The 16162-nt window shown below is 39.1% G+C and overlaps 1 protein-coding gene and 1 pseudogene across 1 annotated transcript; both read left to right on the forward strand.

The window, feature by feature from the left end:
• The first annotated feature begins 1064 nt into the window (after window positions 1-1064).
• Window positions 1065-5013, forward strand: LOC130232675 (macrophage mannose receptor 1-like). The gene is made up of 3 exons (XM_056462651.1): window positions 1065-1401; window positions 3948-4286; window positions 4441-5013. The coding sequence occupies exons 1-3, from the start codon at window positions 1167-1169 to the stop codon at window positions 4800-4802; spliced, it is 936 nt and encodes a 311-aa protein (XP_056318626.1). The 5' UTR covers window positions 1065-1166; the 3' UTR covers window positions 4803-5013.
• Window positions 5014-10191: 5178 nt separating this feature from the next.
• LOC130232744 (secretory phospholipase A2 receptor-like) lies at window positions 10192-11826 on the forward strand (annotated as a pseudogene).
• Window positions 11827-16162: the final 4336 nt, after the last annotated feature.

Here is a 16162-nt window from a genome sequence, read left to right on the forward strand (position 1 = left end):
GGACCTAACCACGACTGGGTATATATTGAACTACATGTACATAAAACTGTAAATATACGCAACCCCAATAGAATATAGACAGATACACATGCGTTCAAATGTATATTAATGCATTTTAGGACATGTTGTGCATTTGTGCCGTCCAGTCATGACGAATTTTGGCTGTGGAGAGCACGTCGCTTTCAGACCATCAGTACACCATTGATGCCGTCGCGGTGCGACCCCTTTTGGCATGTGACAGTCTGACCAATGTTTGCTGGGATGTTCAAAATTTTGAAGAATGTCTCAGTAGTGTGATCTCTTAAGTTACATAGAGTACAGTAGTCAGTGTTTAAGGTTGGATAAATGTACCAGGAGCCTGAACCATATTACTAGTCAAACAATGAAGTCAGAATGAAATTTAACCAGTCTGATCAGGGGATTCATTTGCATCAGCTCTAGGCTCTGGGTTTAGACAGCAGTGTTCATCAATATAGTCACTTATGCTTCATGGCTAATCTTCAGCTCATACCATAGACAAAAGCATAAACTCTAGTCTCTATCATGGTACAAGACCCAGAGAATGTGACTAAATAATGTTTATTTATTATTACATTGTGCATGTTTCATGTTTACTGATACTGACACAAATGTCATCATGCAAATAAGAGGAAAATAATGGAGTAAAAGCACATATAGAGGAAGTGAAATGTGATTTGAATAACAGATGAGAGCAGATATAGAATAATCACAGCCTGAAGCAGCAGACAGAAACATCAGACTGAGGACAGAAACACACCAGCTCTGAGGTAAGAACTACACACATGTACTGTCATTAACCAATGTTGTCTCGATGACTGTGAATCATGTTATGATTCTGTTTATTCAGGGATTGTTTTGAAAGTAATTGAGTTTATCAATGTTTCTTCCTCAGAAATGGCTCAAACTCTATATTTCCCTCTTCTCCTCATTGGTGAGTGTGTTTGTAGTTTTATTTATGGTTTATAGTTTCATTAGGTTTGACTCTGTTCTGAAAAGCATTAAAGCAAAGTGTCTCTTTCACAGCTCTCTGCTCCATATCTGAATGTGTTCAGCGTCAGTATCACTTTATAAATGAGAAGAAGAACTGGACTGAAGCTCAGAGATACTGCAGAGAGAAATACACAGATCTGGCCACTGTTTACAACATGAACGACATGATCCAGCTGATGAAGAGTGTGAATGATAGAGGTAATCAGTATGTCTGGATTGGTCTTCAGAAGACGAGTGTTTATAAATGGCATTGGTCTTCAGGTGATCCTGCGCTCTTTCTGAACTGGACATCTGGAGAACCAGTCGGCACTAATGGGTGTACAGTTATGAATAATGGACAATGGGAAAATGAGGCATGTAATAACAACCGTGTCTTCATCTGCTACAACAGTGAGTACAAACCCCTACTGTACAAACAATAATTTAACAAAATATGCTTAAAATTAAATGTGACTAGAGTAAACATTATAAATATTTTAAGTCAGATCCAATTTGTAATTTTGTGACAGATTTGTCTGAAAAACCTACTTTAAGCTAAAATAAAAAAAGATGAAGTTGTGGTTCAATGTTTTTGTTTTGCAAGCTGTAGCGAAATTGGCTCAGTTAGTGAATATTAATGATCAACAATGAGTTATTAATTTTCAGAATGAACTTATAGTTTAATTTAATTTACCTTTATTTGTATAGCGCTTTTACAATGTAGATTGTGTCAAAGCAGCTTCACATAAAAGGTCACAGTAAATAGGAACAGTGTAGTTCAGTTTGTAGTGTTTAAGTTGAGCTCAGTTCAGTGTGGTTTAATAATCACTACTGAGAGTCCAAATACTGAAGAGCAAATCCAACGATGCGCAGCTCTACAGATCCCAAACCATACAAGCTAGTGGCAACAGCGGAGAGGGAAAAAAACTTCACTAATGGCGGAAGTGAAGAAAAAAAAACCTTGAGAGAAACCAGGCTCAGTTGGGCACGACCATTTTAATTTCTCCGCTGGCCAAACGTCTTGTGCAGAGCTGCAGTCTCAGTGGCGGAGGCTGGAAGCTGGCCTCAGTGAAGACTCGCCTGTCCCTGGAGCGTCACAGGAATCAGTCTCATGTTCTCCACTCTTCTAGTGAATTTAACAAAATAAATATAATAATGACCTCGCCCGCTCATCTGAGCGGACTCTGTAATTATTTTTTCATTTAGAAAAGGAATTATAACTGCTTGTGAAAGATGCATAGTTTAGAAGTTTTAGTAAACTTGTTTGTAGGTTATAGCAAGATCTATCGTTGAAGGGACTTTTTCTTTGAGGCAAAACAAAGACAATCCAACGTGGTTAAAGCGTGATTTATTGACTAGTCCAACATATAACGAACAAACGTACGAAACATAACAACAACAAAAAAATAGAAAAGCAAGCGAGGAAATAAAGAGTTTAGATGAAAGAATGGCAAATCTACCTCAGTTCCACACAACTATTAAGAATCACCAAGAATAAAAACACCTTTTGATAAAGGGGCACTGACTTAAATACACGACTAAATACCTGTTTGTCTCTTTCTCTTGCGAGTTTCTCTGATGCGTGGAAGATGGAGTCCTTTAAGAAGTCCTTTCTTGATGTGTGGAGCTTGCGACGCAGATCGGAGGATACGCGAGACGCAAACTTTAAGTTTAATTTGCCGGAATATAAGAAAACGTGGACTCAGGCTAGTCACATGGGTACAGAAACGCAGTCTGTCCTGTGAGGGGCACTTCTGCGTAGACCTTTGCCTGAGACCTTTCTGCCGAGATTTTGGGGAGAAGATGGGTTTTAACTATTGGTCAAGTCACACCCATTTTCTACTGACTGACCAATAGTTTAATGGCAAAGTTTAAGCGGGAGATTTTCTTTGTCTCTGAACCGCTAATATGCATAATGAGGGTCCTCCTGAAACATACAAAGAGACAATAACTCAGAGCATTAAAGAATGTAAGCCATATGAATTATGATCATGCCTCCTAGATCATGAGCTGCAGGATTATGTACAGAACAGAATGATACCAGACATAACACTTTTGGAAGTACATAAAACCTAATTTAGGCATTATTAGTTTGTCTTGTGTCTTGAAAAGGGCATATATTCAATTCAATTCACCTTTATTTGTATAGCGCTCATACAATGTAGATTGTGTCAAAGCAGCTTCACATAGAAGGTCATAGTAAATAGGAACAGTGTAGTTCAGTTTGTAGTGTTCAAGTTCAGTTCAGTTGAGCTCAGTTCAGTGTGGTTTAATAATCACTACTGAGAGTCCAAATACTGTAGAGCAAATCCATCGATGCGCAGCTCTACAGATCCCAAACTATGCAAGCCAGTGGCGACAGCGGAGAGGGAAAAACTTCACTAATTGGCGAAAGTGAAGAAAAAAACCTTGAGAGAAACCAGGCTCACTTGGGCACGATCATTTTAATTTCTCCGCTGGCCAAACGTCTTGTGCAGAGCTGCAGTCTCAGCGGCGGAGGCTGGAAGCTGGCCTCAGCGAAGACTCCTCTGTCCCTGAAGCGTCACAGGAATCAGTCTCATGTTCTCCACTCTTCCATGACCATCACAGTAGCTGCTCAGGATACGGCCTGGTCCAGGATATGGAAACCGGAAAAGAGAGGGCTGAAGCAATCTGCTAAGTGTCCTGTTAGGATAAAGGTGTCACAGAGTAACAGACTTGCTGGCACCAGGAGTCATAAACTCGCGTAGAAAGGAGCCCAGACTCCTATTTTTAGGATCAATACGGACTTTTACCTCTGGACTGTACGTTACACAAGCCATAGTTTAAAAACTTGAATTAGTAACCATAGTAATATTCATAATCAACATGAATTCATGACAGTTCATCTCAGAAGTGCTGCTTCTGTATATATACAAAGCATACAGCCGGGTAAGAATAAAATAATTAAATAACGTTTTTATTTCATTTTCGTAAAGTGAGCAGAGGACTGGTGTTTGTCAATCAGACGATGAACTGGAGAGACGCTCAGAGTTACTGCAGACAGAATCACCTTGATCTGGTCAGTGTGAGGAACCAGAATGAGAATCAACAGCTGGAGCAGTTCATTAATGACAGAAACTCATCTGGATCTCCAGTCTGGATCGGTCTGTTCAGAGACCCATGGCAGTGGTCAGATCACAGCAACTCCTCATTCAGATACTGGGCAGATAATTTTAAAGATGTTGGAAAAAGTGCAGCGATTCAGCCAACCAAACAGGGACAATGGGGTGACTACTCTTGTAGATCTTGTCAGTTTCCCTTTGTGTGTCATGAAGGTGAGCAGATCCTCCAAACACACTCAATCCATCATCAGCTCCAGATCTCTTAAAGTTGACTCTACATGTCTGACATGTCAAATTCCTCCACAGTGTTTGTTCTGCATGTTGTTTTTGATCATTCTCTCTAGTTTCTGCTTTGTTTTGTGTCCAGATAAACTGATTGTGGTCCAGCAGAATCTGTCGTGGTCTGAAGCTCTGAGATACTGCAGACAGAATCATGTGGATCTGGTCTCGGTTCAGTCAGAGGAGATGCAGTATGAGGTGATGAACGTGGTTAAACTGGCGTCTACTGAGGCGGTGTGGTTGGGTTTGCGTCACTCCCACATTTTGGACATCTGGTTCTGGGTGAGTGGACAGACCGTGTGCTATCAGAACTGGGCTCCAGGGAACGGCACATCAGAGGAGGACTGTGAGCCCACAGTGAGATCTGGAGCAGTTCAGTATGGAGGAGATCAGCGCTGGATCAGCCGTCCTGAAACTGACACACTCAACTTCATCTGCACAAACTACTGAGAGTGAAGAAGTAAGATTGTAGCAAACCTTACTACATGTAAAATTTCCACTGGTTGAGGCGGCCAAATATGGACCGGATTCCGGTCAGAGAATCAGGAGAGCAGAAGTATTGACGTTTGAAAGATTTCTTTTCTCCAACACATGCATCAGATTGCTCTATGATGGGTAATGAGTAATGATGAGTAATGAATAAGGTGTAATGGTCTACAAAGGAAAGACAAATAAAGAAATAATTACAAATTATTATTGACTATGAATTGTCATTAACATTGACTGAAACAATACACTGCAACAATAACGTTCATCTTTAAATGTGCATATCATATTCAAATATACTAAACAGTAATGTCTGGAATGAATGTGACAGTCTAACAATAACAGTCTAAGAAATGTCCGTTCGTATAGGCGAGCACGCTGATCGGCCATCCATAACAGCTATTTATAGCTCTGGCCTAATGGCGATGACTCAGCAGAATTAACCGCTAAAGCGGAACATTATAGGCGATAGAGATGTATGTGTGTTACATAAGTATTGGATGCCACCGGTTAAAACTTACTTGTATTAGATGAACACATTCCAAAACACAACATCAGCAGGAGCAATAGACATTTTTCACAGCGGAATTGAATACCGGAAGCGCCCTCCGAAGCAATGCTTAGCTTATTCCGGTTAACGCTAACAAGTCGCAGAAACATGACCGCCTCAGGACATTGGATGACATTTTCACTGTCAACTTTGCTTTAATTTGGACAAGAACACGTTGTTTGCTTGGTTAATGAACTGACGTAGCCTAAAATCCGCATTTAAAATGAATTTGTGCAGAAAATGTGTCTTACATGAAGCGTTTGCAACGTTAGGTTACAGTAAGGTGCGCAGCCAACAGCATAAGATCTGCTAACTGAAGCCATTTGTTAGCAAAAAGAACTATTTAACATCCAGCAGGATTATTTTTATGTTAGTAGTTGTCCGTAAGCTGTGCTAACCCCCTCCTTCCTTTGTATTCCGGGTCAGATACAGGCGAGTTGCTATCGGTCAATGCGAAACAACGAGGAGCCCCATAATGACAGGTTGTTTAATGCCGGTAAGGTTTACTCAAGTCTGGAAACATAATTTAGCTCAAACTTGCCGGAAAAAATAAAGATTTGTTGTTGTGTTCAGTGTTTGAATACGATTCTATTAAAGTACTTCAGTTTAACACTAATTACTACATTTTAATGCAAATATCTTCAAAACAGTCCGTCTGTAGCAAATAGGGTGTGTTTCTGAATCTTCAGGTTAAAGTTAGTTCATGTTCCAGTTCAGTTTGTTCATCTGCTTTTTATTAAGTTTTTATTATTTGTTTAAAGAACAGCAAATAACATTTTACAACACAAAATATATACATGCCAGGGGGTAATTATAAATAATTATTACATATGTACATTTTGTATATCTGTATTTTAAGTACATTATAGAGTTCACAGTTTTTTAAAGTGGGTAGGCTTACTTGTTTAAAGAGCCCATATTATACATGAAATTGGGTCATATTTAGGTTGTAAGGGTCTCCAACAACAGTCTAATATGCATGCAAGGTCAAAAAACACTTTGGTCTTATAATCTGCATTTATTTTTACCTAATTATTCCCCCAAACCCCTCCTCAGCGCGAAGCTAATCTGCGCTGATTGGACCGATGACAGCCTGCTGCGATTGGTCGACACGGACAAGGCTTCAGCACGAGGCAGAGTGAAATGCCCAGCTGCTAATCAACAATATAAAAGTAGTCACAGTGCACACACGCTTCATAGGGGATTTTGGCTGCCAGTGGGTGAATGTAAACACAGACGATGGACTAGAAAATACTGACGACTAACTATTTTATTGAGCAAAAAGTCCAAGAACTGGCGAGGAGGTCACAGTCTTCTTGCTCTTTTCACACACACACACACACACACACACAGGGCCTGCGCGTCCATAGAGGACCGGCTGAATAGGGAGGGCGCGGCGCTCAGTTATATCCGCGAATACCCGTGCGTTTTTTACACACACACACACACACACACACACACACACACACAGAGAGGGCCGGCGCGTCCATAGAGGAGCGGCGCTCAGTTATATCCGCGAATACCCGTGCGTTACACACACGAGGAGACCATAATATTGAGCTGAAATATTTTGAAACTTGTCCGTTGCATGTGTGTAAACAGCTGACGATCTGTAATCAAAGCGGCACGCGTCGCGTTTTCAACGTGGCTTTACACACGATATGAGAATATAAAGAGTTAACCTGATACAGCACACGCGGTTACAAGTAACAAAACACAACTAAATACAGAATTTGCAAGAGAGTAAACGAGGCAATAATTTTAATCGCACTTACTTACACTGGTGAAATGGGGGTAGAAACTGATCCATGATGCACTGATCCATGTTCTGACAGTCTATACTGATCCTTCCTTTAACAAACTGATGAAGTCTTCTTTGAAAGCATATAGTTTTCAGAAGCACTCAGAACTGCTCAAGGCTGGGCTGTATTGCTGATGTTTCATCTTTGATTAGACTGTCCATAATATCCATCTGCACAGCGTGACTTCATTCGACCGGTGTCTGTCTGTCTGTGTGTGTGTGTGTGTGTGTGTGTGTGTGTGTGTGTGTGTGTGTGTGTGTGTGTGTGTGTGTGTGTGTGTGAGACACTTTTTTTTCTGTTAGTGGGCGGGGCCGCAGGTTTCAAATCTCCCGGGTTTGCGCGCCCAACTACTTGTGTTTCGTAGCTGCGTCATCGCGAAACACCTAATGACTCGTTATCAAGACGACTCGTTTGAAGCACTATGAGTCGACTTTTTTTTTTTTTTTTTGATCAATAATTTTAAACACTGTACACTTACAGATTTAAGCCTTAGCTGGATATTTCACTTCACTTAGAGCTGTGTGACACACTACATGGAAGGGCATTTTCAAAAACCCATAATATGGGCTCTTTAAAGAGTCTCTGATGCTGGTAATATACAAGCATAGTTCAGTGATCAATACTTTACAATTTGTTTGCTTTTTAGTAAATTAGACAGTAAAGCCAAAAAGTACATTTTCCCACAATGATGAAAGAGGTTTTGAACACTGAAAATTGTTAATAATTGTTTGCAGCTCTTCCTTTTGACTGAGTATGTACAATGTCAAAATAAGTGTAAAAGCGTCTCCTCGTATTCATTACAGAAATACAATTTACATCAATTCCACTTTTAATTTTTGTAAATAATGTTTTGCTGGATAAAATCTGTGGAGAAGTTTATAGGATATTTCTTTAATTTTGTTTCTAACCTGATATTTCTGTGGTAACAGCCACACTTTTTCAGCAAATCAAGTCAACCTTTAATAAAGACATCCAATAAAACTTTATATAAGGAACAGTAGTGATTTCTTTTTGGAAAGAGTTGGAAAAGCTCTATTACTCTTGGTGTTTACTGTAAAACACGTTTTGCCAACATAAGATTTAGTAAAATCAAAAGACGATGTTCTTGATTAATACCACTAAATAACATATGGGTCTCTGAAGGAATTGAACCAATAACAGTTGAAAACTTGCAGGGTTATTGAGATACTGTGATGAGAAAGGAAGTAATTGTAAGAAAAGTATATCATCTTTATTATAAAACTGACTAAGACCACCAATATTTGATAAAACATAATGATCTCCGCTTTGAAGTGCATACTGCACATGAGCGTACTCTCTTTTCGTGGAAATTAAGGTAAGGATGTCGTCTTTTTTTTTTAAGCTGGAGCAGCCGGGAACGCTGCAATAACAGTAACGAGACGACTCTGCCATTCTATCTTACTCCGTTGCAATGGAACCGGATGTTGTGATACGCCGTTTCGCTTACCGGAACCAGGAAGTGTGAAAAAGGCCTATACTATATCTCGTTTGTCATGGAGGGCTTGCATGAAATATTCCTGAATGAAAGTGAAAGTGCCAAACCGCAGTTAAAGTCGACAAATTAAAAATGAAACACCCGAAATTACATAAAACTCCGGAGGAAATGTGGATAGTGCGGTCATGCAATGACGTTAATCGAATTATGTGCTATAACATTTAAAACAGGATTATGAAAGTAACACTCAAAAAGCAACTCGTGTCATCAACACCTTAGTCTTATTATTCTCTTAATTAGATTAAAGCAAATAATTCCATTACTGATGTCCATGTAAACGTAGTCACTGTAGGATTCTCTGCCAGTTGTAGGACTTTCCTGACAATGTAGGCAGGTTTCTGTAGTAATCATCAGTAAAAAAGACACGAACAGCCCACAGTTGGGATTAAGCTGCGGTCACACCGGGCTTTTCCTCCCATAGACTTCCATTCATATGTACGTGAATGTGTCAGACCGGAAACGAAGGGTCATGCGTTAAGTTTCGCAGGTTGTTGCGGTGCAAAGTTCAAGCTTGGTGAACTCTGACCTGCAAAATCGCATTACTTGACTGCGTGAGACCAATCGAGGATCAAAACAGGACCTCTCTGGACAGAAATTTAAAACATGGAGGAATCGCTCGCTTTTTTAATGTCTAATCATCTTGTTTAATCCCGCCCTTTTTCACAGCGCCGTACCGTAGCCCGGTGTGACCGTAGCTTCATATTGTGGTATTGTAGTAATGATGACTTGTAATCATGAATTACTCACAGGCCCATCTTCAGGCAGTAAGAACCATTTAAAACATTTTTTTAATAACATAAGTTTTAAAAATCCTAAACATTGGTGTATTAAATCAGCTGTAAATGACAAGTGTTTTAAAACATTGTCTGATCGATATTCAGGTTTACTGACACTGATAGATGCCAGTGTGCAAATAACAAGAAAAGAAATGGACAAACAAATATAGAGGACTGAAATAAGAAACAGCTGCTTTTAGAGTGATAAAAATTCATTTGCTGTGCTGAATGAAGGATGAGAGCTGATATAGAAGAATCACATAGTTGAGGTGGATTTTTTTTCTGTGAATCCACTATAGAAAGACTTCATTGTGAGAAATATAGACTCGACTCTTGACCACATCCAAATAAACTCACTTTAAAAGAATTACAGAAACGACAGTCAACCGCGGAGGAAAAAATACGCAAATACACCTGAATGAGGAAGGAAAAATGAATATGTCTTTTGTTTAGTGTAATAAACAAATGATGTGATGTGCTGAAAGAGAGCAGATATAGAATAATCACACAGTCTGAAACTGCAGACAGAAACATCAGACTGAGGACAGAAACACACCAGCTCTGAAGTAAGAAAACACACATCTACATATTACATTTGATATTCTTCATTATTGTCAGATTTGTTTCTCTTAAGTCTTCTGATTCTGTTCTAATGTTTTGGGTTTTTTTTTTTTTTTTTTACATGTTAATCTGTGTTTCTTCCTCAGAAATGGCTCAGACTCTATATTTCCCTCTTCTCCTCATTGGTGAGTGTGTTTGTAGTTTTATTCATGGTTTATAGTTTCATTAGGTTTGACTCTGTTCTGAAAAGCATTAAAGCAAAGTGTCTTTCACAGCTCTCTGCTCCATATCTGAATGTGTTCAGCGTCAGTATCACTTTATAAATGAGAACAAGACCTGGACTGAAGCTCAGAGTTACTGCAGAGAGAAATACACAGATCTGGCCACTGTTGACAACATGAACGACATGATTGAGTTGAACAAGAGCGTGAAAATGAAAGATGGAGTTGTCTGGATTGGTCTTCAGGGTACAAATGATTATAAATGTCATTGGTCTTCAGGTGATCCTGTGCTCTTTCTGAACTGGGCATCTGGACAATCATACAGCGGTTATAATTGTGCTGCTATGAGCAATGGAAAGTAGTTTGTTGGGGCATGTAGTAACACTTGGACTTTCATCTGCTACAACAGTGAGTACAAACATTTACAGCAAGCTTAAATTTTTTTGACAAAAGATACTTTAAATATATATTTTTTAATACAAAAATCAAATGTATTTTTCAAGTCAAATCTGCTGTAATTTTGTGGCAGATATTTCAGACAAACCTACTATTAACTTTATGCTGTGAGACTATGATTACATTTAGTTAAAAGACATAAAATAGTAACCACTGTAATATTGATAAACAGTTAATATTTCAGTAAGAATAAACCAATAAAATAATCTGATTTTCTTAAAGTGAGCAGAGGACTGGTGTTTGTTGATCAGGAGATGAACTGGAGAGATGCTCAGAGTTACTGCAGACAGAATCACATTGATCTGGTCAGTGTGAGGAACCAGAATGAGAGTCAACAGCTGGAGAAGTTCATTAATGACAGAAACTCATCTGGATCTGCAGTCTGGATCGGTCTGTTCAGAGACTCGTGGCAGTGGTCAGATCAGAGTAACTCCTCATTCAGATACTGGAAAACTCGTGCACCTCAATCTCCAGATAATAAACACTGCGGAGTGGTTGAAATGTTCAATCAGGGACAATGGGGTGACTACTTGTGTAGTGTTAGATGGCAGTTTCCTTTTGTGTGTCATGAAGGTGAGCAGATCCTCCAAACACACTCAATCCATCATCAGCTCCAGATCTCTTAAAGTTGACTCTACATGTCTGACATGTCAAATTCCTCCACAGTGTTTGTTCTGCATGTTGTTTTTGATCAGTCTCTCTCTAGTTTCTGCTTTGTTTTGTGTCCAGATCAACTGATTGTGATCCAGCAGAATCTGTCGTGGTCTGAAGCTCTGAGATACTGCAGACAGAATCATGTGGATCTGGTCTCGGTTCAGTCAGTGGAGATGCAGTATGAGGTGATGAACGTGGTTATACTGGCGTCTACTGAGGCGGTGTGGTTTGGTTTACGTCAGTCCTGCGCTTTGGGCATCTGGTTCTGGGTGAGTGGAGAGACCGTGTGCTATCAGAACTGGGCTCCAGGGAACGGCACATCAGAGGAGGACTGTGAGCCCACAGTGAGATCTGGAGCAGTTCAGTCTGGAGGAAATCAGACCTGGATCAGCCGTCCTGAACCTGACCGACTCAACTTCATCTGCAGAAACTACTGAGAGTGAAGAAGTAAGATGAGGAGTTTGTTCATTTATGACTGAAGTAATAATTTTACATAAAATATTTAACTTCAGCATTAATGCATTATGATAGTGATGAGCATATCTGAAGAGCAGCTTTGTGGGGATTTGAAATCTTTCTGAAATTACAAATTACACTGTTAACGCTGGGTTATTTCAACTCATATTGGGTAAAATATAGAGAAACCCAAATGTTGGTTCTATAAATTAAATTGAGAGTCATGTGATTTCATTAAATGAAGCTTTATATGTTATACGCTATGCAAAATTATTTAAAGTTTCATTGTGTCTGTATAATTAATGGTTTTATACAATCTAATGCAAAAGTTTGACCACCCCTGACAGTGTTCATAATTGCAGCCATAACCTGCTGGCCTTTCAGCAGTTTCATTTGGATATATGTTATACCTTTGGGGAAAAAGCAAGATTTCAGTTCTGACTCAACACTTATTTAATCGACAGATGCAATGCATTTTAAACCTTAACAAAAACACACAGGTGAATAAATTTGGGGTGCTCAAACTTTTGCACAGCCTATTTTTCAGTTTCATTTTAATTTCACACATCTCAATATTGCCACACTACATATTTCTGTCTGAAAAACATGACATTATCTAGCTTTGTCTAGAAACCGAATGGCATTTCACTGTGATCTTCTCTTATAAAGAAAGACCATATTACTGTGCAGACAGAGTGGTGCCCAAACATTTGCATAGAACTGTACACTTATCAGTTTCATACAGTTATACATGAGTTTTCCTAATTTCTGGTGTTTTACTGATCCCTGTATGATGGTTATGGGCATGATGGGTAATTCTTTTTCACCTATAGAGTTGTCTTTATTATTTCTATCATGTCTTTATATTAAAATGAATGGTTGAAAGTGAATCACTGAACATTATTTACCTCAGTGAAATTAAATAATGGTTATTCTTTAAAAAATAAAGTTGGTTAAAATATTTACAGTCATTTTGTGTTGAAATGTATCACCAACACAAGCTGAAATAAACATGTCAAACAGGCAATTTGACTTCTTTAGTGTTTTTTCATCAGAATAAAATGATATAATGTAATATATTAAATACTGAGGATAATCTGTCTTTATGCAGATGCAGTAAAAGGGAGTTGATTGAGATGCACAAACATTTCTACATTTATTGTTGAAAATATTCCAACAATAACAAGCAGTAAATTTACATTTTAAAGAGCACCTATGGTGAAAAATCTACTTTTCAAGAAGTTTGGACAGAAATGTGTGTAAGTATAGTGTATAAACTGTCATATTGGGGTGATATAAACACACCCAGTCCTTTTTTCCCCAAATTTAACAACATAAAAACGGTGGATCAATTGAAGCGGTTTTCAGATCGACCGCAACTTGACATAGGAGTGCGGTCCCCCCGCCCACCATTATTGATTGACAGCTGCGCGCATTAACATGTCTCCGTAGTATCGCATATAATCATATCAACAACACAGGACGAGGGCAAAGCAACCAGGAATAAAAGGTGTGTTCAGTTAGCTAGGATCATCCAACATCATCAAACGTGATCAAGAGTGAGTTTCACAAGTTTAACATGTTTTAAAACAGAGCATGTGTGTAATGAATTACAGCGATTCACTTCATCAGCACAGCCGCGTGTTAGAACAATTATAAAGGAAGACGCTTCAATCCCGGTTTGTGGACGTTAAATCAGGTTTATTTTTTATACAGCAGTCTATTCACCTTATTCTCCGCGTACGAGTGGGCGCAGCCATTTGAATCATTTTGGCTCAAGACTTTCGGTCTCATTCACTTCCATTCATTTTTAGACTTTAAAAACAGCTCGTTTTGCTGCTTGGTGTTGCAAACTGATATTTTCTTATTATAATATTCTACTTTGTCTGTATAGTCATGCAAACACTTGTTTGTAGAGTAAGTAGTGTGACCGTTTTCTGCCGTTTATTATTCCTAGTCATTTCTCCCATAGGCAGCTGAATCGGAAGTTCTAAAACAATCGCAAAAAACGCACGCACTTCCGCATTGAAGAATAAGGTCAATACCCATATGGAAAAGGTTCATTAAAAACACATGTGATTCTTATGTTTCAACCAAGTATTATAAGGGACATATATGGTGCAAAAACCACATATACAAAATACATACTATTAATGTATTGCCAATCATATATGTTATATATGACCTACATATGGCTAATGCCTTATAGATTTTCATGATGTTAAAACATATGAAAAGAATGCTATTTTAATATGAATGTCAATATTTCTTGAGCAATTTATAGGGGTGTTCTTTACTCATGCCCTTGCTTTTATTTTGTTATAAGTGGAGCCCTATGCATATACTTATTCATATTCATGCGTACTGTACACTGATTTTCAACCTTTAAAGAAGAAATTGAAACTACACACAAACACACATTTTAATTACAAATTAATTACAATGTTTTGTGCAGGATACATTAGCATATTTCACATACCACTAGTTTCTTTCCATTAGATTTCATTAAAACAGTCTTACAACTTTTCAGTTTTATTCTAAACCTACCTACAAACATAATGTCATAAACATCTTATGCATATCACCACAAGACAACAAGAGCTTATGTGACATACAAAAATGACTTTCTGTCAAATACATTAAAGCCCATTTTAACTTTTATTCAACTTTTAACATTTTATGTCACTGTTTTAGGACTTATCTGTCATGATTACCAGCGATCTCTAACCACCAGAGGTCGCTGGTAAGCCCTCACCCTCACGATAACCTATGGACTACAAATCCGCCATTCATGGACTACATTTTCATACATGCACTCCGTTCCACAAACACACATGCTTCCTCATTTTCACTGATTACACTTGCACCAGCTGAGGATTGTCAGAGACTGATTACACACACCATTTAAACAGCACACACACTCCCTGCCTTTGCCGAGTCTTGTTTAACTGTATAGTGACATTACAACGCGGTTCCCTTAGTCTTGTTCCGCCGTGTTTTGATCTTAGCCTGGTTTCCCTTTCTCCTTGTCTGCCGCCTGTCTACTGACCTCTCGCCTGTGTTTAACTACGATTCTGGACTGCCTTTATACATCTGTTTGCACCTGTGTTGATCATTCCCTCCCTGACTTCGAATAAACCTGCACGTGGATCCTAAACCTCAGTTGTCTCTGTCACTCCCCGTGTTACATTATCTTCATTTACAATAATATGTTCTGATTTGTTCACAAACAACAGACACAGAGTGTTCACAATTAATGTAAATACATGGTCTCACAATCTCATCGCTGTCAACTGCTCATTCAAATCCAGTAGGAAAATGAACAGCTTTAAAGGTCAATGATATTTTGACCGTACATCCTCGAACCAGTTTCCGCACTGTACAGTTTTCAAATCTGCCAACTGCATACAGGCGAAGCTGGTCATCACTGACAATGAGAAAGTTTGAAATCTTGAAAATACTGCCATCTTTCAAAATCACAACGGAGTTGTTTCTTTTCTTTGTCTTTGTATATGTTTGGCTGTGAATGACTTCTCCATTGGCAACTATTCTGCTGTAGTACCTGCCAGTACAGGTCCCAGATAAATCTAGCAATGCATTTATATCCTTTTCAGACACAGGCCTAATCTTTGGGACTCCAAGTGCAGTCACCCTGTCATATCTAGCTTAGTTCCTTACATTATGTGTACTGGAGGTAATTTCTGTGTAGAATAATTAATTTTCAGGTGAGACATCAGATGAGCATGCTTTAGCTATGCGTGGTAAAGCACGAGACCATGCTACCCTTTTGCAAACCTGCTGAGGCACTGCATTGCTGCTTTTTACTTGCTTGAGCAAGTAGTCATTGTAGTTCTCAAACATGAAGCTTGAGAGAAGGAGTGGACCCAATTCTCAACACTTTGTCAAATGCAGAAGTGAATGCACATTGTGCACCACTTAGTGCACCACTTAGGGGGCTTCCACACAGGTTATGCATCTTGTTGATATACACTGTGAACATCAGCTACGCTAATTATTTTCTTTATTCTCCATTTCCACCTGGGGATACTCTTCCCGAGGCCCTCAGACTATGCAGAGTCACTGATTCGATCCAAGACCAACCACGAGATGATCCCAAGGTTTCCATATCCTGGACCAGGCCGTATCCTGAGCAGCTACTGTGGTGGTCATGGAGGAGTGGAGAACATGAGACTGATTCCTGTGGCGCTCCAGAGACAGACGAGTCTTCGCTGAGGCCAGCTTCCAGCCTCCGCCACTGAGACTGCAGCTCTGCACAAGACGTTTGGCCAGCAGAGAAATTAAAATGGTCGTGCCCAACTGAGCCAGGTTTCT

This window comes from Danio aesculapii, chromosome 7 (genome assembly GCF_903798145.1).
Source record: "Danio aesculapii chromosome 7, fDanAes4.1, whole genome shotgun sequence".
Classification (NCBI taxonomy): Eukaryota; Metazoa; Chordata; class Actinopteri; order Cypriniformes; family Danionidae; genus Danio; species Danio aesculapii.

Bases quoted from the DNA above. Each gene is read 5' to 3' on its own strand.
- LOC130232675 (XM_056462651.1), top strand. From the start codon at position 1,167: ATGAACGACATGATCCAGCTGATGAAGAGTGTGAATGATAGAGGTAAT. The intron at 1,402-3,947 runs GTGAGTACAAAC...ATTTTCGTAAAG, and splicing joins TGTCTTCATCTGCTACAACA to TGAGCAGAGGACTGGTGTTT. The intron at 4,287-4,440 runs GTGAGCAGATCC...TTTTGTGTCCAG, and splicing joins TCCCTTTGTGTGTCATGAAG to ATAAACTGATTGTGGTCCAG.